A 21,000-nucleotide genomic window follows, 5' to 3' on the forward strand; every position below is an offset into this window, starting at 1 on the left:
GCACTCCAGGGCCCATTGTGCTGCCCCAGCCGGACGTTCAGTTGTTGACCTAAAAGTTGCAGTTCTCCTACAGAGGAATTTCAAAGGGAGATTAGAGACTGCTGAATTGTAACTGATAATGAAGCTCAAGACAATGCATCCACCTGGATTGAATCAAGACCTAGGCTTCCCGTTTCATTGCCAGCACTAACTTCTCCACACCCACCACCCCTCTTCATACCCCACCCTATCCAATTGTACCTGCCTTTGTCATTCACTGGCCATCATCATTTGGCTTCTGTAATCACTCCATTCTCCAAGATATAAGGACAGATGGACTCACGTTCTAGCTGTATCTGAAGTGAGCTGTAGCTCATGAAATCTCATACCCTTACACTAATTTTGTTAGGTGCCACTTGTATTTTAGGAATTTACTTTGTATTTTTGGAAACTCATGTAAATGAAGGGGGATACGTTCTTGAAAATCATAGAACATGTCTTTACACACAGAAACAGGGCTAGCCCAGACCCATAGCTAGACATGTCACAAAGGAATCTAGAGGCCTAGAAGAGAAATAGAACAACCTTGGAGGTCATGAAACAGAGGAGCAATACAGTTGTATGGCCTCGAGTAGATTAGAAGAACCAAAGAGTGTCTGTTAATCGAATGTTGAATGTTATTATAATGGCAGGAATATCTAACTTTACAGAAGGATAGTTTAGGTGAGTTGTCGTGTTGGCAACTCACCTAAACAACAGCAGGATTTGAGTCCTGTGGCACCTTAGTGACCACGAAGATGGAACAGCGAAGGGTACAAAGATTTCTTTAATGTTGAGTAACCCCTACGTGTTTCACCTCAGCTTTGTCAGGGGGTTCTCCAGAATTCTTTTAGATGACTATACTGTATGTGCACTGATCGCCGAGCATCCACACCCCTTTGTGATCCAGTAGAAAGCAACCTAGAATTTTTAAAATTTATCATATAATAACAATAATATTCGCTGCTCTTCAGGATGACTTAACACCCACTCAGAGCAGTTTACCAAGTATGCTATTATTATCCCCACAACAATCACCCAGAAATAAGACTGAAGGCTTATTCGGGGGGGGGGGGAGTATGTCATGAAGCTCCCCCTCTATGGAATTCCATCATGTTTCACACTTTGTACCCCCAGGCCTGGTGCCTCTATCCAGGCATTTGAAAACAAATTATTAGAAGATTTAGACGCACTTGGAAGCAATACAAAATCCTACTGGTCTAATTTAAACAGTTAGAAAGGGGTGGCACTAAACAACTTGACTGAAGAACATCACACCATTATAAAGGCGGCTGTATCTCATCATGAGAAAAAAATGTACTTATATAACACTGGCCCCAGAATACTTGTATTCTATGTACTGCCCCAAATCCATAAAGGCATATACCATCCTCCAGGGAGAGCCATTGCAATTCAATCTTAGAACCTATTTCCAAGTATATGGGGCGCTTCCTCAGACTCTTTGTTCCTAACATTCCCTCCTACATTAAGGATACCACTGATTTCATTAACAAGCTGACCAATTTATCCCATGTTGATTAAAATCACTTTGTTACATTTGATGTGAACCGTCTTTATACCAGCATTCCGCAATCAGAGGCTATAGCAATTATAGAGAAGACATTGAATGGTAAGGATACCAGTTACCTGCCCCCCCCCCCGCCCGCTTCCTTTCTTACGGCCTTATCAGAAATTGTACTTAAAAAAAACTATTTTAAGTTCAATAACAAGTATTACTGACAAACTCAGGTCTCCTATGGCTCCAGAGGTGGCAAATTTATGCATGTGTGATTTTGGTATTCTCCCTATAACCCTTTTCAGAACTATATTAGTCAATGGTGGTGATATAACAACAACAACATTCGATTTATATATCGCCCTTCAGGACAACTTAATGGCCACTCAGAGCGGTTTACAAAGTATGTTGTTATTGGTTGTTGTGGATTTTCCAGGCTGTATGTTATTATCCCCACAACAAACACCCTGTGAGGTGGGTGGGGCTGAGAGAGCTCCAGAGAGCTGTGACTAGCCCAAGGTCACCCAGCTGGCTTCAATTGGAGGAGTGGGGAATCAAACCCTGCTCTCCAGATTAGAGTCCCATGTGCTTAACCACTACACCAAACTGTCTCTTTGTAGCCTTTTTTTGTTTTGTGGCAGGGAACTTCAGACCAGTTACACACCTTTTACAATTGAGCAGAGATGTAAATCTGAAATTTGCAACTGCTAAGAACTCTCTCCTTAGATATGACAGCCACTCCCCACCACATGTGTTAAATTCCTTGGAATCAGAAGAAATTACAAAGGAATCTAACACAAAAAGGATACACACAGCAAGATTTGCAAATATCGTTTACCAAGGTCATGGCCAAAGCTAGGAATAAACTATTAAGGGGGAAAACAGATGACTCTGGAAGGTTTGTATGTAGCTTAATCTACAATTTTAGAAGTGCAGGCTTAAAAAAGAGTACATATAAGAACGGGAATATACTAGATGATATACCTATGTGTGACAAAAACCGCACCATTGTCTACAAGAAAACAGCTGGTTTGAAAGACCTTATTGACTTTCTGCGTGAAATGGAAAAAAAATGAACGGATGATCTGTGGATTTGACTTTTAAGAGGACAAAATTGGGGAAATCAAATAAAAACGGGGATACTTAGAAAGGGTTATTTTTATGTATCAATAAGACCACAAGAATATTTTTATAATGATGTTATATGTGTCGTAGAGAAAACTGAAAATGGTTTATTATATATGTACTATTTTTCTTCCTTGTTTATTATTTTGTTTCTTTTCTTTTTTTCTCTTTCTTTCCTCTTATATATACTTCCCTTTTTCCTTTTCCCTTTAATGGGATTTTAATCTATTAAAATAAAAACTGTAATTAAAAGAAGACCTTTTAATACTCAGTGGCACTTACCAGAATAGGAATTTGCAGCCAGTGTTTCCAGGATATAACCTACCCATGGGCTATTTTACTTGTGAATATTGTATCTTCTGTAAGCATGCCAAGCCAATAAAATGCTTCATCAATCCTATTGATAATAAACAGTATTATCTCAAAGAATTCACTGCTTGCAACAGTGATTATACAGTGTATGCAATATTGTTTTTTTATTATTTATTTTTTAATTTACGCCATTTATAGTCCACCTTTCTCACTGAGACTCAAGGCAGATTACACAGTGTGAGATTAGTACAGTCAGTATCAAAGACATTTCCATCAACAATGCCATAGGGTAAATAAATACAAGTTTACAAAGACATAGCATTAGCAAGACCCTAACCTGGATAGCCCAGGTGAGCCTGATCTTGTCAGAGATCAAAAGCTAAGCAGGGTTGGCCTTGATTAATAATTGGATGGGAGACCTCCAACAAAGACCAGGGTTGCAGAGGCAGGCAATGGCAAACCACCTCTGATAGTCTATTGCCATGAAAACCCGGCCAGGGGTTGCCATGAGTCAGCTATGACTTGAAGGCACCACATACACAGCATTAGCAAGAATCCGGTATAGAGTTGAAGAAATGCTTAAACAATTGGGATAGTCATGAACTAGTTGAGATGATGGTTGCCAAGAAATAATGCTTCTCTGCCACTTTCACTTCTGCTTAATAGGTCATCCAGTGGGTTCTGTAACATGCTCTATCAGCTTCCGTGTGATTTTTTTACCAGCATCTTTCTAGACGCCTTCCAACCTTCTTCAGGTCAGCCAGCTCTATGGTAAACCATGGGGCTGGCTTCTGTCCCAAGGGCCAGAGGGGTCAACAAGAAGCAATGCTGTCAATAGCTTCAAGGAGCTTCATGTTCCACGCTCTTACAGCAGCTCCCATGGGGCATGTGTCTGGGATTCTAAAATCACCCAAGGCCTTTGGGAATCTAAAAGGGTACATGGGCCTTCGTGGACAACTTATTTTGTGGGGTGTTGGGGCCATATTCACTTTTGCCTTCAGCAGATGGTGGTCTGACCATGGTTCATGCCGAATCTCCAACGCTGAAATAAGACTTTCCCTCAGCGGTTCAGTGAAAAATATTAAGTCTAGTGTGTGACCTCTTTCGTGTGTAGGGCCGGACACTATTTAAGACAGGCCCAGGGTTGCCAGGGAAGCTATAAATTCCTGAACCAGCCCTGACTTTGGACACTCAGCATGGATGGTGAAGTCCCCCAGAATAATAAGTCTAGATGTTTCCAATACCACATCTACTAGCAGCTCTGCCAACTTAGAAAGGGTGCTTATGGGGGAGATCAGTGGTCTGTACATAAGCAGGATACCCCGTCTCTCTTTAATTCCCAGAGACAGGAACATGCAGTCAATACCAGCTATAGCTAGAACTGGAAGTCTACAGAAGTTGAAGGACTCACGGAGAATAATAGCAACCCCTCCTGCCCGGCTACCGTAGTGAGGTTCGTGTAGGACCCCATAGCCAGGGGGAGTTATTTGGGACAGACACACCATGTAATTTTTCTGGTGCCACATCAGTTTCCTCTTCCTGCAATGTCCCAGGAATGCACGTAACCTTGTTCCTAACCGATCTAGTATTGCATAGTATTAGTGTAACAGGGGAGGCGGAAGTGGCCCTGTTGTTGGCAGGTGGAATGCTAGAGAGGTTAGATAAACAGGGAGCCTTGCTGCTTTATACTGGTTGCCTTTGGCAAGTCCCGCCTGCATATCTACCAGCACCCATCTGCACTTCAATATTAAATTCATCAGCCGTTTTGCATCTCACAACCACATATTCAAATATCAAACATACTGGAGGCCTCTACTCAGACAACATTGTTGGGCTACAACCATGGTATATTTAAGGAGGCAGTGTCCAGCAGGTGTTGCATCCATCCTTGATGCAGTACCGTCTCTCAACCTTTCTTCCAAAATTCCCCCACAGGGAATAATTAAACCCAAAGAATTCAAGAATCCTGGAAGAGCCCAAATCTGAATTCTGAAATGGTACCAGGGAACCCGAATAAAACCAAATACCAGTATTTATGCCCTTCTCAAAAAATACAGGGTTTCCCCCCCCCAAGAGCAAATGTCTAGTTGTTTGCCACAATTTGATTTCTCCTTGTGGATTTATCATGTCTTGAAGCAGCACATGATTGGAGGAGCTCTTCCTAGCGTCTCATGTCCCTTACCTTGTAGAAACGAAGTCTGTCCCCAGGCTAAGAGCCGTGGGTCAAGAACCCTTCGGCTCATGCCTCCTGCACGAAGCCCCAGTTAAATAGGAAAGCTGGCCAGCAGTACCTGTGGAAGAGAAGGCAAGCTGGAAGGTGGAGCCTGCATCCCAAACGGCTACCAGCTGTAGATCAAAAGGATGCACTCCAGGCAAACAGAGCTCTCGAAATCCGTCTCCCAGAACATAAAAGCAACATTTTAGATCTCAAGAGTTGGTGCCCCACCGGTACATTTTCTGGATCTTAACCATAAACTCACAGATTATTCATTTTGGGTCATCACTGAATAAATGTAACAGGAGATAGAATGGATTCGAAAGCTTAGACTGCTGCACCCTAACGGGTCCCGGCAAACGCTAGAGAAGAACTGAGCCTAGCCAACGCTTCCATTCTGCAAGCAGCGCACATACGGAAAAGAACTGTGAAGGTCAGCAAGATTTCACTGCGTTAACTTTTAAAGAACTTAAATAAAACATCATCCGTGAATGCAGGATATGGAATGTTTGTTAATTGTGTACGTTTTATGTTGTTAAAGGTTTCTAGACACCCAAAATGTACCATGTATTGCACCTTATGGACCAACCAGATTTTCAGAGTGTAAGCTTTTGAGAGTCAGAGTTCCCTTCTTCAGAAAGGATGAGGAAGCCAGTGCAGGGAGGCAGGTGATCAGTGCCACATCTGGCCAGCTTGGCCATGAAGGATGGGGTACGAGTGCCAACAGCTAGAAAAGAATCCTGGCAACATCTCAGGTTACCAACTTTGGCCTGAGACATTCCTGGAGATTTGGGGGTGGCGCTTGAAGAAGTCCAAACTTGGGGAGGGAATGTTGATGCCCCCGTAGAGTCCACCAGCCCAAACAGCCATTTTCTCCAGGATAATTTTAGGCAGATAGCCATGACATCCTGCAGTAGAACAGCGGGACGTCCTGCAGTAGAACAGCGGGAGTCCAGTGGCACCTTAGAGACCAACATGATTTTCAGGATATAAGCTTTTGAGAGACAGATATCTGAAGAAGGGAGCTCTGACTCTCAAAAGCTTGCACCCTGAAAATCTTGTTGGTCTACAAGGTGCCACTGGACTCAAATCCTGTTGATATAGGAAAGCTAACTGTTAAGGAATTTTTTAGGACCTTTCACCTACAAACTATGTGAGCACTATTGAAGCCAGAAAACTTACACAGAAGGCAAAGTTTGTCTGATAGGCAAATTCCTTCTCACACATCTAGCAGATTAGACTTGCCAGTTATTTTGGCCCTACATTGAGAGGATATTCTTTTCCATTCTCAAGAATTTCTCTTGTTTTCACTTTGTGCTCAGAGTACTAGCCCTGGGAAAAGCAATCTCCGAGAGAGATTTTATAACCATGACAAAAGTATGGCTCCAGATATTTAAATATGTTTATGCTACAATATCTGATTTGTCTTGTCTCTTAGACTTGCTGGGTGCCATCTCTCCTGGAGGAATGTATTTCGAAGAACTAATTTGTATTAGCCATTGATCTTTTATTCTGTAAACGATTAGAGCTGAAGCGTATAAAAGCCCCTCAACGGAACAGGTTTTTACACATTTTGACCCATGTGTCATGGGTTATATCAGTACAAAGAAATAAACCCGTATTCCTTTGAAGATCACTGTCTTTGGTGACTTGATTTGTGGAAAGTCATTGGCTGTTAAGGGAATGTAATTTGAAAGCAGAGTACTCGGAGAAAATTTTCTCTAACTAGACACTTAGGGCTTCTTAAACGCAGGCCTAGATCTGAATTAGGCCTTGACTAGAGTCATCCAGAACACATGGCTGTCCTGCTTTTTGAGACTCCTTCTCAAATGGCTGTCAGGAAAACAAGCCATTCAAGTGCTGGAGGAAATTCAAGGACAGCTTGGGGCAGGTAAGTTTTATTGCTTGGGAGAGCATGGGCAAAGCTGTGGATATACTGTGTTGATAATAAATATATTCTGGGCCTAGGAAGTTCAAGTAATCCTGAATTCTGTAATAAGTTGATGCAATGTAAATAATGCAAACGTAAACAACTGTTACTTAACCGATGTAATTCTGCAATGTTGCTCAGTTTATTTTGATTTCGTGTTTGATAACGTAGAGGTCCAAAGAACTCTGTAAAGCAAGAAACTGAACCTCCCAGCCATAAACACCAGTGTTACACTATCTCCTTGGCTTCTGAGATTTCAACAGTCAATAATGCCTACACAGTAACAAGTATGCTTTCATTTTTACGGCACAGTGGCTTTAGTTCTTCACTTAGCTGTCAAGTTCAAAAGGTTCTGTCTCAACTTCTAAAACTTCCCTATACTTACGGGGCATTGTTTGCTAAAGATTGGCCACCGGTAACATCAGCAGTAGTATCCCAAACTCCTACATTATACTTAAGCCCTTGAAAGGTCTGCTAGAATCTCACTACAGGTAGTATTTCACTAGGAATCGTTTGCAGAAGTAAAGTGTTCATGACTCAGGCATCTGAGGAGCCTCCTTTTGGAAAAATCTTAAGGTCTGTCCCTTGCTGTGTTGGAATATCAAGAAAGGCAGCACCCAAAACCCTCGGCCTGACACCCGGCACAAGTCCAAAGCATTTCTGTCAGGAACATTACTTGCTCTTATCACTGGAACTGGAACAAGGAAGCAAATGGTGGCTTCAGCAGCACTCTTACCGAATTTTGCAGCTTGTCTATGTAGCTACTGCCCTTTTTAAGGTTTGTCCCCTACGTGGCTTTTTAGATGGGAAGCAAGGGATGAGCTGCGCACGAAAGCCTTTCCACATTCCGAACATTTAAAGGGTTTCCCCTCTGTGTGGATTCGTTGATGGGAAATAAGGGATGTGCTGGATGTGAAGCTCTTTCCACATTCGGAGCATTTAAATGCCTGCTCCCGTGTGTGGATTCTTTGATGGCAAGCCAGGTGGGAGCTCTGACTGAAGCTCTTTCCACACTCAGAACATTTATAAGGTTTCTCCCCTGTGTGGATTCTTTGATGAGAAAATAGTGATGAGCTGACTGTGAAGCTCTTTCCACACGTCCAGCATTTATATGGTTTCTCTCCTGTGTGGATTCTATGATGGGAAACAAGGTCTGAGCTCTTCCTGAAGCTCTTCCCACACTCAGAACATGTATAGGATTTCTCCCCAGTGTGGATTCTTTGATGAGAAGAAAGGTCTGAACTCTTCCTAAAGCTCTTTCCACATTCTGAGCATTTATATGGTTTGTCACCTGTGTGGATTCTTTGATGACAAGTAAGGGCTGAACTTGTCCTAAAGCTCTTTCCACATTCTGAGCATGTATATGGTTTCTCTCCAGTATGGATTCTTCGATGGGAAGCAAGGGATGAGCTTTGCGTGAAAACCATTCCACATTCTGAGCATTTATATGGTTTGTCACCTGTGTGGGTTCTTTGATGGGAAGCAATGCCTGAGCTGCGTAAGAAAGACTTTCCACATACCAAGCAATTATACAGTTTCTCTCCTGTGTGGATTCTTTGATGGAAAGCAAGGTCTGCACTGCGCATGAAAGCCTTTCCACATTCTGAGCATTTAAATGGTTTCCCCTCTGTGTGGATGCTTTGATGAGAAATAAGATGTGTGCTCCATCGGAAGCTCTTTCCACATTCAGAGCATTTAAATGGATGCTCCCCTGTGTGGATAGTTAGATGGTAAGCCAGGTGGGAGCTCTGATTGAAGCTCTTCCCACACTCAGAACATTTATAGGGTTTCTCTCCAGTGTGGATTCTTTGATGTAAAACTAGGGCAGAGCTGACCCTGAAGCTCTTTCCACATTTCGAGCATTTATACGGTTTCTCTCCTGTGTGGATTCTCTGATGGGAAACAAGGTCTGATTTGTTCGTGAAACCCTTTCCACATTCTGAACATTTATATGGTTTCTCCCCAGTGTGGAGTCTTTTATGTAAAAGTAGAGATTTGCTGACTCTGAAACTCTTTCCACATTCAGAGCATTTGTATGGCTTCTCCCCTGTATGGATGCTTTGATGGGAAGCCAGGTTTTTTTTCTGACTGAAGTTCTTTCCACACTCAGAACAGCTATATGGTTTCTCCCCTGTGTGGATTCTCTCATGGTCATTAAGGTCAATCACATTGACATTGATTCCATTTAACAAAATGAATTTCTGCTGTTTCTGCTTAACTTTCTTCTTTCTTCCATACTTTCCTTCTTTCTTGGGCTCCCTCCCATCACCTGATGAAATAAGGAAACAAACCCCGTGAGAAAGAAATGGAGCCAGAAATGATCAACTATACACAATTCATTGCTCATCTTAAAGATCCATTTGCAGGTCCCTGTTCCTGGGACCTGCAAGGGCAATGGCTAGTTGAAGAGGACAATAGTAGGTGAAGGGGAAGTATTTACAGGGTTGAAAAGGCCCAGGATTGCATAGAGCAGGGAGTCTCCAACCTGTTCTAATTAAAGAGCCAAACTCTGTTAACAATTCAGAGTAAGAGATCAAAAAAGATAACATAAGGAATTCCATTTGCATGTCTCTATATATACATCCCTAATATTACTAATAATTGACATATTGATTAGTAATCCCTAAAGGTTATGCAGCCCAAATACTGGATGTTGCAAGTCACCTCACAAGAATAAATACACACAGGAGTGCTTTTTGTGCCACTGTTTCAGTGCACTGGCATAAATCTGCAGTTTGGATGTTCTTGTAGTCATGCATGTATTCATCTGACGAAGAGAACTGTGATTCTCGAAGGCTTATGCTACAGTAAGGCCGGTTAGTCTTAAAGGTGCTATTGGACTCTTTTCTATTTTGCTACTACAGACTAACACAGCTAACTCCTCTGAGTCTTGTATTCATGGCAACTGATTGCCTCTCTCGTTTCCTCCTCTGTAAAGCATCTTACAAAAGCTACGTTGAGATCTCTGCTTTCCATTCCCTTCATATGAACTTAATTCTAGCATTCCACCTAACCCCACTAGTAGGATCTTAAGCATCTTTTTTTTAAAAAGCCATATTTGACCATAAAGGCACAGAAAATTCCTGTGCAGTTTAAATACAGACCATTCATTCCAGTCCGTTTAGCTATTCTAAGCTCTCTCTCCAACAATTTAGCTACAATCACAACAGAATACTGTGAATTGTGTAAAGTTTGCTCGTCGTGTACCTTTTGAATTTCATGAAAACCAATCCAGGACATCAAAAAGACAGTTGGCTCTTTGGATACAGTGAGAGGGTCATAAAAGGTTGTGATGCGCGCCTTCATTTCTTTGGAGAAAGGGTACATGTGGGGATCCGCTCCCAGGATCATGATAGGTTCAAATCTAACACTCCCACCTGGAGCAGGAAGGGTTATAAGGCCTGAAGACCCTCTCAGCTGCATCCAAGCCAAGGGCTGGAAAAAGTAACTGAAATCTGTCTTAACCCGGCGTCCGATTTGAAAAGTTCCTTCAGGCTTATGTCCATTTCAGGGGAGGAGAAGGCCAAGGTAATGCCTGTGAGGGTGCAACTTAGCCCCACGTGTTTTCTTTTTATTCATTCTGTAATTCCATGTAGTGTTTTATATATAACGTTTCACTGCTTAGCGCTCTAGTGAATTGAGTAGGGTTGCCGTCCTCCAGGTGAGGTCTGGAATTCTTCTGGAATTACAAGTGATCTCCAGGCTACAGAGATCAGGTCCTCTTGGACTCTATGGCATCATACCCGTTTGACACCCCTCTTCTCCCCCAACTCCTTTCTCCCCAGGCGCCATGCCCAAATCTCTAGGAATTTCCCAACCCCCAGTTGGCAACCTTGGAACAGAGAGTGTATTTTAAAGAATAAAGATCATTAGTGAATAAAGATCTTTCCTTTTTAAAGGCTCTCAGGCTGTGGCCAAAAGTATCTCACCTATGCACCTGACTGCTCAATCCATACAGAGCAGGTGTTTAACTTGCTGGGGGAAAGAGAGAACATGCGCGCACACCCCCAAACACACACTGCCCCATCTGTGACTCAAAGCACAGGTAGAAAGAGGAAAGGCTACCCCCAACAGGAAAAGAGCAATGTAATAGATAGGAAATCTATCTATGCCTCCGAAGAAAGCTAAACAAGAGGCGAGGAGGGCTCCCCCAACAACCATTGCCCAGGTCTGGTATTTTCTATTTCTGAACCTGCCCAGCAGATGCTAACCACAAAAGCCAAAGTGTCCCTGGAAGCAGTGAGAATAAGAGCCTTAGCTGGACGCCAGCTCTCTGACTGCCGTTTGCCCTGATTCACGTTCCTGGTTTATTCCTTTTGTATAAATGTAAATCTTCTAAGTACGATCGTGCCTGTCCCGCATGAGGGCATGTAGCAAAATGCACATACCTAAATGTATGGCATATATAAAAGTCAGTTGGTCGGGCCTGGTTAAGGCTGAATAATAAAAGGCCAAGGGTTCCGCCGATGACAGCAGAGGGGGGAAGCTACATTAAGAGTCCCAGTCAGGGGTATATCATACAATAATCTAGTCCAATTTCCTGCTGCACGGCTATTATGAATGTCTAAGCTGCATTAAGCCTGCTGTAGCAAAACAGCTTTAATATCATGTTAAACTTGTAAGTTATTTTCTGCCTGTCCTGTATAGGGGCATGGAGCAAATCACACACATAACCAAAAAGGATGGATATGAAAAGAGGCATGGTCGGGCATCGGTACAGCCAAATATCCAAGTGAAGGACCTCACACTAAGGATTCGAAAGGACCTAGAGCCATAAAGCCCCAAGGGGAAAGTCAAGTAGACAGGAGGTGAAGTCAGGAGTGCATATGGAAGCAATTCCAGAAAGTACCCATATGTACACTTGACATATGGTACATATGCCAGGGATGGTTACCTAATCAGAAACAGCCACCCGGCCAAGGATGCTACCTGGTGACAGCCCTATTGGGGCATTCAGTCCAGTGAGAGAGGGGCCTCAACGAGGGTGTGGCAGAAGACTTTTTCTTTCCAGTGAAAGCCAGACAGTTTGGGAATGCTCAAGGCAAGTTTGCAAAGGGCTTTGTTTTCAAAGGTTCCCAGTTTCTTTCCTTCTTCCTCTCTCTCTCTCCCCCCCTTCTGTCCCCACTTTGCCTTTCCCCTCCTTTTTACCTGCCCATCACCCCTTTTTCATTCCCCCTCTCCCAATTGATGCCCTCTCCTCCTTCTCTCCTGCTGCTTCACTGGGCTCTTCGGAGGCCTTTGGAGCCAGGGCTCACTCATTTCATGTCTGGTGACCAAAGACTCTGGCTAGATCTGAAGCAGCTCCTCCAGCCATGGTCCCTGTCATCATGTGTAGCCCATAATAATCAAGGTTTGGGAAGGGAAGTCTATCAATTGGAATAACCTGCAGACCTCGTTTGACTTTTCTGCCTGGCTCCATGGCACAAATTTCATTATCTGTGTTGAGCTAGAATTCTGCAAGGAGAGAAAGTGAGTCACATCTGCCAGGAGAATTTATCATCCGATCAAGGAGACAGAAGGACCCTCCTGCCACGGTACTCACCATCGCCTGCTGCTCTCGCTCCTTGCAGAGAGTCCTGCCCAAATGGATCTTCGCCTTCTTCGAGGCAGGACGGGAGGTCAGCGGAGGTAACCACGACTCCTGCTTTGGAATGAAAAAAATTATTGCTGGGATTCAGAACCCCCTTGAATAGTCTCAGAAAGGAAATAGTTTCTTTAAAAAATAGAAAACATTTTTAATATTGCTGGCGGGTGTTAGCAAGATAAAACAATGCAAACTACCCCACTGTAAACATTAAGCTAAAAACTCATCAGTACTATGAAAGCATCACAATAAAAATAGCCACAGAATTAATTACCAAGGACTTACGGCAGTTGTACATGCAAACAAATGGCAAAAAGTACAAATTCAAAAACTCAGATTGAGGTGATGCGAGGTGAAGTAAGTTGTGCATGCGAAGACAACATGCTGTTTTTTTGGTATTCAGATTTTTCTGCTAACATCTGTTTTGTTCCCTAGTGGCCCAGACTTGCTAATTTAAGTATCTGCACATTACAGCCACTTGGAAGTTAGATATAGGATTAAAGACTGCTAGGGGAACTCATAGCCTTATCAGGAACATCAGTTATTGATTGTACTGTCTGGAAAAAGTCAGGAAAGAGTCAGGAAAAAGAGAGTGAAAATTTCCCACCACACAACTCAGTAGTTACCTGCCAAGCTGTTTCCCTCCATGGAGACCTCTCCGTACGGATCTTCCTCTTCTTCCGGCCAGGAGCCACACTCAGGTTTGGGAATCTCAAGCCCTTATTGGGAGGCGTAAAAACACACAACTATTTAAATATCAACATTCAATTTATATACCACCCTTCAGGACAACTTAACGCCTGAGAGTGGTTTACAAAGTGCGTTATTATTATCCTCATGACAATCACCCTGAGAGGTGGGTGGGGCTGAGAGAGCTCTGAGAGAGCTGTGACTGACCCAAGGTCACCCTGCTGGCTTCTAGTGGAGGAGTGGGGAATCAAACCTGGTTTTCCAGATTAGAGTCCTTTCACTCTTTAATCATTGTTGCTTTTTAATCATTGTGCTTATATAATAATTGCACTTATATACCCTAATATAGATTAGTGCCCCTTTTAGCATGGTGAACAAAGCCAGTGTTATTATTATCCCTTCAATACAGGCTAAGAACCTGGGGCTGAAAAGAGTGGCTTCTTCGTCAACGGCTATTATTGGTTCAGCATGTTTTCATTTTATTTTTGAATATTTATAAATACATTTTAAAGACAGTTTTAATGTTTTAAATGCTCCAGTGTTTGTTGTATACTCTCTTGGGGAACCACATTTGGGTGGAAAGTGGTATATAATTATTCTACCTAAATAAATAAAATAAATGTTGTCTGGAGCCAGGCTGCATGGGCCGTTCAAAATATATGTGTGCTTAGGCAGGGGCCTCAAGGGGAGAAAATGCTCCATGAAAGAACTGTTGGGAAGGAAGAACTAAAAGGAATAGATTATTCTTCATTCCCGTTTCACAACCTGCTCCTTTTAGGAAAGGCCTCTCTCTCCTGCCGCCTCCTGGCTGGAATCCCAAGGCCTGGCCTGGACCGAGAAAACGGCTGTGGCGCCTCTTGACATCATGACAGCAGCTCAAGGCAAACAAGCACCCCGTTGCAGCAGACTGAATGTGCAAGCAGCCCTCGGATTTCAGGGTTGCTGAGGAGGAGGAAGCTGAGCTGAAAGATACCCCCCCCCATTAAACCCACCCTCCTTACCCAGCGAAGGGGCACCTCCATCGCCCTCCTGCTTGTCCTCCCCATAGAGGAATCTCTGCCAAGGCACTGCTGGAGCCTCTTCTGCATCTTTCAATGGCCCCTGAAACAGCAGAGAAGGAAGAAGGAAAGGGGTCAGGAAAGGAAGGGGGCCGGGGAATGCCTGGGAAAGGGGGCCGAGTGGGCTCTTCTTTGGATGGTTTCCTGAAATCTGAAGCCCTGGGGAAGGAGGGGGGCCATGAGGACAGCCTCCCCCACATCTCTGGGGGTCCCTCACCTGCTTTTCGCGCTTCAGGGTCCCCGCCTGGCTCTGGGGGAAGCCTTCTGCCCGGGCGCCGGTCTCTGGCTGGGACTCCCCGGCCCGGCTCTCCATCTCGGGGCTCAGCGGCCCGGTTCTCCTGCCTCCTTCTTTGTCCAGGAGAGCAAGAGCAGGCGGCGAAGGGCTGGGCGAGAACAAAGAAGGGGGTTGCTGTTTGTGAAGCTTCAGGCCAGAGGGGGCAGCACGCACTTCTGCGCCCACCGCCTGGGGGCGCCTTTGGGTCCAGCCCCCCACCTCCACCGCCCCTTTTGCTCCCACGTTCCCGCTTGCATTGCATCCCCCCTCCCCAAATGCATTTGCAGCTCACCCGATCCTGGGGGGCGGGGGTCGAGGTTGATGCCCCAGCAAGGCCGCCTTCGGTGGGGAGGGGCTCTGGCAGGAAGTGACTCCTCAGTCCTCCACCCTCCTCCTCCTCCTCTCCTGCCGTGCAGCCTCTCTGGCTTTAACCCTTGCACGGCCTTTCTGGGAAAAGGGGGGGGGGGTTGGAGAGGCGACGCGCGCCTGCCTGCCTCCCCTCGCTGCAAAGTCCAGACGGTGAAAATGCATGGGGGGGGGGGTTGTTGAGTAAGCAAGAAAAAAGGGCTGGGGGCGACAAGAGGGGCTTGGCCGAAGGAAGAGATCCCAAGTCGAGGAGGGCGGTGTGTGCAACGGGAGGCCGAGGGCAGCCGCTGGTCCGGGAGAGGAAGCGACAGCCCCCGGCCCCGAGGTCCCTGCCGCTGCCCCACCCAAGATCCGGGGAGCGTGAGTGGGCTCCCTCCTTTCTGCAAAGCCACAAAGTCCCTGCAGCGCTCAGCACCATCCTCGGGGCAGAGAACTCCAAAGCCCCCCCTCCCCCTTCGCGTGTGGATGCACCAACACGGGTTCTGTTCGCCAGTCCAACCGCTGGAGGAAGGGGTCCTTTGGAGCCTCCCTGCAGTGCAGGCCTCATGCAATTGATGCCAGGAAACGTGGCTCATGCTTGAGGGCCATTGAGAACGGGGCCCTCCATGGGCTGTGGATTGAGTCTCAGAGCCAAGCTACAAGTGACGCCTGACACAGGTTGGACACTTGTCAGCTTCCCACAAGTTTTGATGGGAAATGTAGGCATCCTGGTCTTGCAGCTGTAATGGAGAGCCAAGCTGTAAAACCAGGAGGCCTACATTTCCCATCAAAAGTTGAGGGAAGCTGACAAGTGTCCAACCTGTGTTAGGCGTCACTTGTTGCTTGGCTCTCAGTGGGCTGGAGCCTTCCCTTCCCATCCAGCTGCAAAGCGGGACCCAAACCACTTTGTTCCATTTCACAATCCTATTGCAAGAGCTGCTGAGCTCCCTCCTGCCTCCATGGGCTGCTGAGGACCGCCTTGATGGGTGGGTGGGCAGGGATGGTTGGGCGGCTTCCGTGCCTTGGAGCGAGGTGAGAGCCACCCGTCCTTGCCCCAAGAGGCATTGATTGCCCATTCCCCTTCTGATGCCCCTGCGAGGGTGGGGGTGGGCGCCAAATGGCCGGGGCTCTCCTTTGCCTTCTGAAGCCGAAGCCACAAGGCTTTCCCTTGACCTGCTGCTGCTGAGCTGGAAAGGGAATCGCCAAAGACGTGGCCTGACTGGCGGGCAACGTATGATGGCCCCCCCTCTTGACATCACATTTGGGGCTCAAGAGCGCAGCCTCCAAACCTTCACCCATAACATGGGGCAGAGGAGCGTTCAGGCCCCACGGATGGAGCCTGTGCTATTTGCATTGCGGTCTCAGGACTGTGGAAGAAGGGGCATTCCCCTTGACAAAAAGAGGCTGCAGGGGAATTTCTTCCTGGATGGCAAGGGTGCCCCCTCACCTCCTAGAAACAGTTTCCCAGGAGCCATCTTCACTAATGCGTGGTTACCAGGGCAACCTGTGCACACACATGGCCCTCAATGTTGCTACAACTGGTTTCGAGCCTTTGAATGCTTTCATGCACCTTTAGCCTGATGTGGGAGTAAGTCCAGATTTAAGCAGGACTAATATTTTGCATGAAATGTATTTAACTTGGATTTAATTTCTGCTGGCTAACATGTTTTTTAATAATTTACTGTGAGTTTCAATGCAGGTCCCTGAGGAAAGGAGGCGGGGGGGGGGGGCTGGATGGGTGAACGGAGCAGGGTCTGGGCTGCATTGGCCCCCAAGGGATGGAGGGAATTAGTTTTCAGTCAGCGTGCTGAGAGAAAGCGCTCCTTCTAGCGAGGGTTGCCAGGTCCCTCAAACCTCCCAGCAGGAGACTGGGACACTGGCTCCTACCTCCTCGGGGCTTTTCTTGTTGTGACCGTGCACGCGCTCCCAGTATATGTGATGACATCACTTCCAGGAGTGACATCATCATGCAGGGATGACGTGTCACACGCACCGGGAGGGCAGAGAGAGCAGGCAGCTCTCTCGCTCTCTACCGCCGCACCCTTGTCCCTGCCAGCGCCGGCAGCACAGGGGCAGCGGCGGGGAGACAGCCATGGCCTCCTCTCTCACTGCGGCTGCAGCTGCGCCTGTGCAGCTGGCGCAGGCAGGGACAAGGGGTGCGGCAGAAGCGGCAAAGGAGCAGGCCGTGGCCATCGCAGCTTGCTCTCTTGCCGCCGCTTCTCCCCTTGTCCCTGCTAACACCGGCTGCACAGGGGCAGCCACAGCAAGAAAGTGGGTTGCGGCAGCTGCAGCAGCGAGAGTGGCGTGTTCTTGCAACCGCTGCCTGCTTTCTCTCTGCTGCCACCTGCTCTCGCGGCATGGGAGCGCGGCCTGCACCCAGAGGGGCGTTGCGCCACCCGGGGAGGGGGTGCCCCAGGGAGCACGACCCCCCCCCCAATAGCCAGGTAAGTGGACATGGGGAAGGGAGGGTGGGATCGGGAGACCTGTCTTCACCCAGCTGGTATTAGAAGTAGAACAGGTGGCAATACCCACCCCCACCTTAACCTAGCTAATATTAGAAGCGGAGCAGGTGGTAATGCCCTACACCTTGCTGGGATCAGGAGTGACAAGGTAACCAACTGGGATCAGGAGTGAAGCAGGTGGCAGTGCCCATCCCGGCCATCACCCCGTTGGGATCAGGAGTGGAGCAGGTGGCAATGCCCACCCCATGCTTTTACCTGGCTAGAATCAGGCGCAGAGCAGGAGGCAATAGCCTTCTTCCCTTCCCAGTCAGGATAAGGAGCAGGTGGCAATGCCCATCCCCTTCAATCTACCAGAATAAGTCACTGAGCAGGTAGTCATGCCCACCACCACCATAAGCCAGCTGGTATTAGAAGCAGTGATAGAGAAAACTGGCTGCACCTGTAATCAGCAATCTGAAAAGCGAAGGTAAACACCCACAGGATGCAAAAAATCAATTCATGTGTATTTGTAAGATACTTCAATCAATTAGTTCCAAAGTGCAATGTGCTTATAACAATTCATACAAAAGGTATCTTATACAAATTTTCTACACTTCAGTTTCAAACAAGAAACTACTGGTACATAATTACAGTTAAATACGGTATCATTCCCAACTCTGCAGTCTATACATCAGTTCCGGGAAAATAACAGTAGCCCCCATATATGGGGCCGTAGCTTTCTTAATTTAGTTTCTTTCCAATCCGGTGGAGGTATGGTAATCACGAGGGAAACATTGGCGGGGCCCCACTTTCCCCTGGAGCAATGAGGAAAATCGTGCTCCCAAACAATGCTCAATCTGAGGCCGGCTGCAAGCAGATTTCGCACCTGCTTCTTCAGGAGCTTCTTTTTCTGTATTAGAAGTAGAGCAGGTGGCAATTGCACCCCCCTTTACCCAGCCTGTATCAGGTGTGGAGCAGGTAGCAAAGCCCACTGCCCTTCACATGGCTGAGGTCACATGTGGAGCAGGTGGCAATGCCCACTCCCTCCTTCACTGGCCAGGATCAGTGATGGAGGAGGAGGGAATGCCTGCCTATCCGCCCTCCCTTTCTAGAGCCCGTTGTATTTTTCCCCACAACGGGCTTTGTTGCTAGTCTAAAATAATTAAAGAACATATATATTCAGATGATGGCTTCCCTTCCTCTTTATGGGTTGATCCCAAAATCATTTTGAGCCTTTTTGGACAACTGAACCTGTCCAGGATAGACAAGCTGGAAGGTCCACACATTGGAAAAGCCTAGAGGTTCATGTATATGTTGGCCTATACATTAAAATCCAGTACAACAAGGAGGTAATAAAATACTTTAATGTCCACGGTACATAAACAGAGATTCTTCACACAGTTTTTTACCTTATTATCCTTGAAACTTATCCTTTCACTCATGAAAGGATTCTATACATGAAACTGTTCTTACCTCTCTGTTCTTATTAATATACTTAATATACTGGAATCCTAAAGTGCAAATCAAAAGATCCACATAATGGGTCTGGAAATAAAATGGGGGATTTTTCCATAGACCTCTGAGAAGCCTGAGGTTGCAGAAAAATCTGTAATCTTTAAACAAAAAAATATACTGAAAGGTTAAGAACAACCCAAATAGTAGAAACCATGTCTGTTGCTTTAAGAGATTAACGCCTACTGAGATCTCAAGACTAAGTTCTCAATGGCTATTTTGGCGGTTGCTAAACAACCATTACAATATTGCTAAGGTTTCCAAGTTTTCAGTCAGTCAAAGGCAGGGAGGGAGGAGAGACTGATAAAGGTAAAAGAAGGGAAATAAAGAAGCAGAAAAGGGAAGGAGAAGCTGAAGGGGGAGAACAGAAAAAATGGAAGAGTAGGAGAGAAAGGGAGAGGCTGCCGGGGGGAATAACACTTCCAAGCCAGAGAACAGTAGAAAAGCTCCAAGGTAGAGGTGAACTTTTGAGGCATCACACATCCATTTTATAAAGCTGCCTTCAGCCATGAAGGAAGACAGAATATATTAAGACATAAATAAAACAGATGGACAGGAAACATGAGGAAGGAGGAATGGAGGTGGAAAACATTGGTTTACAATCATAGAAGGGTTGGATTGAGATAGTGACAGAAACATATCCCTCTCCTCAGAGGCGTAGATACAATTTTTTCAGATGTTTTGTTTACTTTGGCAGTTTCTCTCTCAAGGGGAAAAAGACAGTGGTCTTTTTCTCATGGGTGATTTTTGCAGCATTTGACCCCGTACCTCTCTTGGTTTTCTTCCAAATTCCAGACGGTGAATTCCCCCTTAAGACTTCTATGTGGCATTTCAAGGGTTCTCTTCCAAGTTTTCTGGCTGCAAATTTTCTGCACACGTTTCCTTAACATCTTCCTCACCCGTAAAGTAAAACACCGGTGTGTGTGTGTGTGTGTGCCGTATGCTGGTTGGCTTGATGAGAGTGTTACGGAGATCCCCATTGGACTTCCTTGTTTTCCCGTAATTAACGATGTCAGTTCACATCTGGGCTTGTCTGTCTTCTTTGCCCCCATCAGCATGCTGCAAGACTTCTGGGAACTCCAGGTACCGGTAACCGTGCAAGCATAGCAGGTCACGCCAGTTCCCAGCTCTAAAGCTTGTTTGCTGTGGTGACATTACTGGTAGTGTGCCAAGCTCCTGCATTAGGCCCTCAAGAGGTGTGCTAGAATCTCACTACAGATCGTATTTCACTAGGAATCCTACTATATAATTGAGTAAGCGTGTTTCAGACAACTCACTTTATACCCTGGTGTACCACCAAAGGGTGCTGCTGCGGAGGGAAGCCCAGGCAAGGCACCCTGTCCCTCAAGAAAACATGCCATGGCAGGAAGACCAGGCTGGGATTGGGAGGGGAACAGGTGGCAATACTAGCCCCCTGCTTTCACCCAGCTGGTATTAGGAGCGGAACAGGTAGCAATGCCCACCCCCACCTTAACTCAGCTGATATTAGGAGTGGAGCAGGTGGCAATGTTCTCCCCCGCCTTACCCAGCTGGTAATAGAAGCACAGCAGGTGGCAATGCCCACCCGCTGCAATTCCCGCCCCCTGCCTTAACCCAGCTAATATTAGAAGTGGAAAAGGTGGCAATGACCAACCCTTCCTTAACCTAGCTGGTATTCGGAGCAGAGTAGGTGGCACTGCCCATCCAATGCCTTAACCCAGCTGGTAATAGGAGCAGGACAGGTGGCAATGCCCACCCTGGCACTTCCCACACCCCACATTAACCCAGCTAATATTAGGAGCGGAGCAGGTGGCAATGCCTACCCCCATGTTAACTCAGCTGGTATTAGGAATAGAGTAGGTGGCAATGCCTCTCCAATGCCTTAACCCAACTGGTATTGTTAGTGAAGCAGGTGATAATGGCTACCCCCCATAAGCCAGCTGGTATTAGGAGCGGGGCAGGCAGCAATGCCCGTACCCCCTTCAGCTATCTGGGATCAGG

The 21,000-nt window shown here is 46.2% G+C and overlaps 1 protein-coding gene across 1 annotated transcript in view; it reads right to left on the reverse strand.

Moving 5' to 3' along the window:
• LOC129329146 (uncharacterized) overlaps positions 1-21,000 on the reverse strand; it is a 134,285-nt gene that overhangs the window by 103,509 nt on the left and 9,776 nt on the right. The window contains 3 exon segments of the mRNA XM_054978584.1: positions 4,013-4,024; positions 7,947-9,275; positions 9,694-9,701. Of these exon segments, the coding sequence (XP_054834559.1) occupies positions 4,013-4,024; positions 7,947-9,275; positions 9,694-9,701 (1,349 nt within the window).

The sequence above is a fragment of the Eublepharis macularius genome, chromosome 4 (assembly GCF_028583425.1).
Source record: "Eublepharis macularius isolate TG4126 chromosome 4, MPM_Emac_v1.0, whole genome shotgun sequence".
Lineage (NCBI taxonomy): Eukaryota > Metazoa > Chordata > Lepidosauria > Squamata > Eublepharidae > Eublepharis > Eublepharis macularius.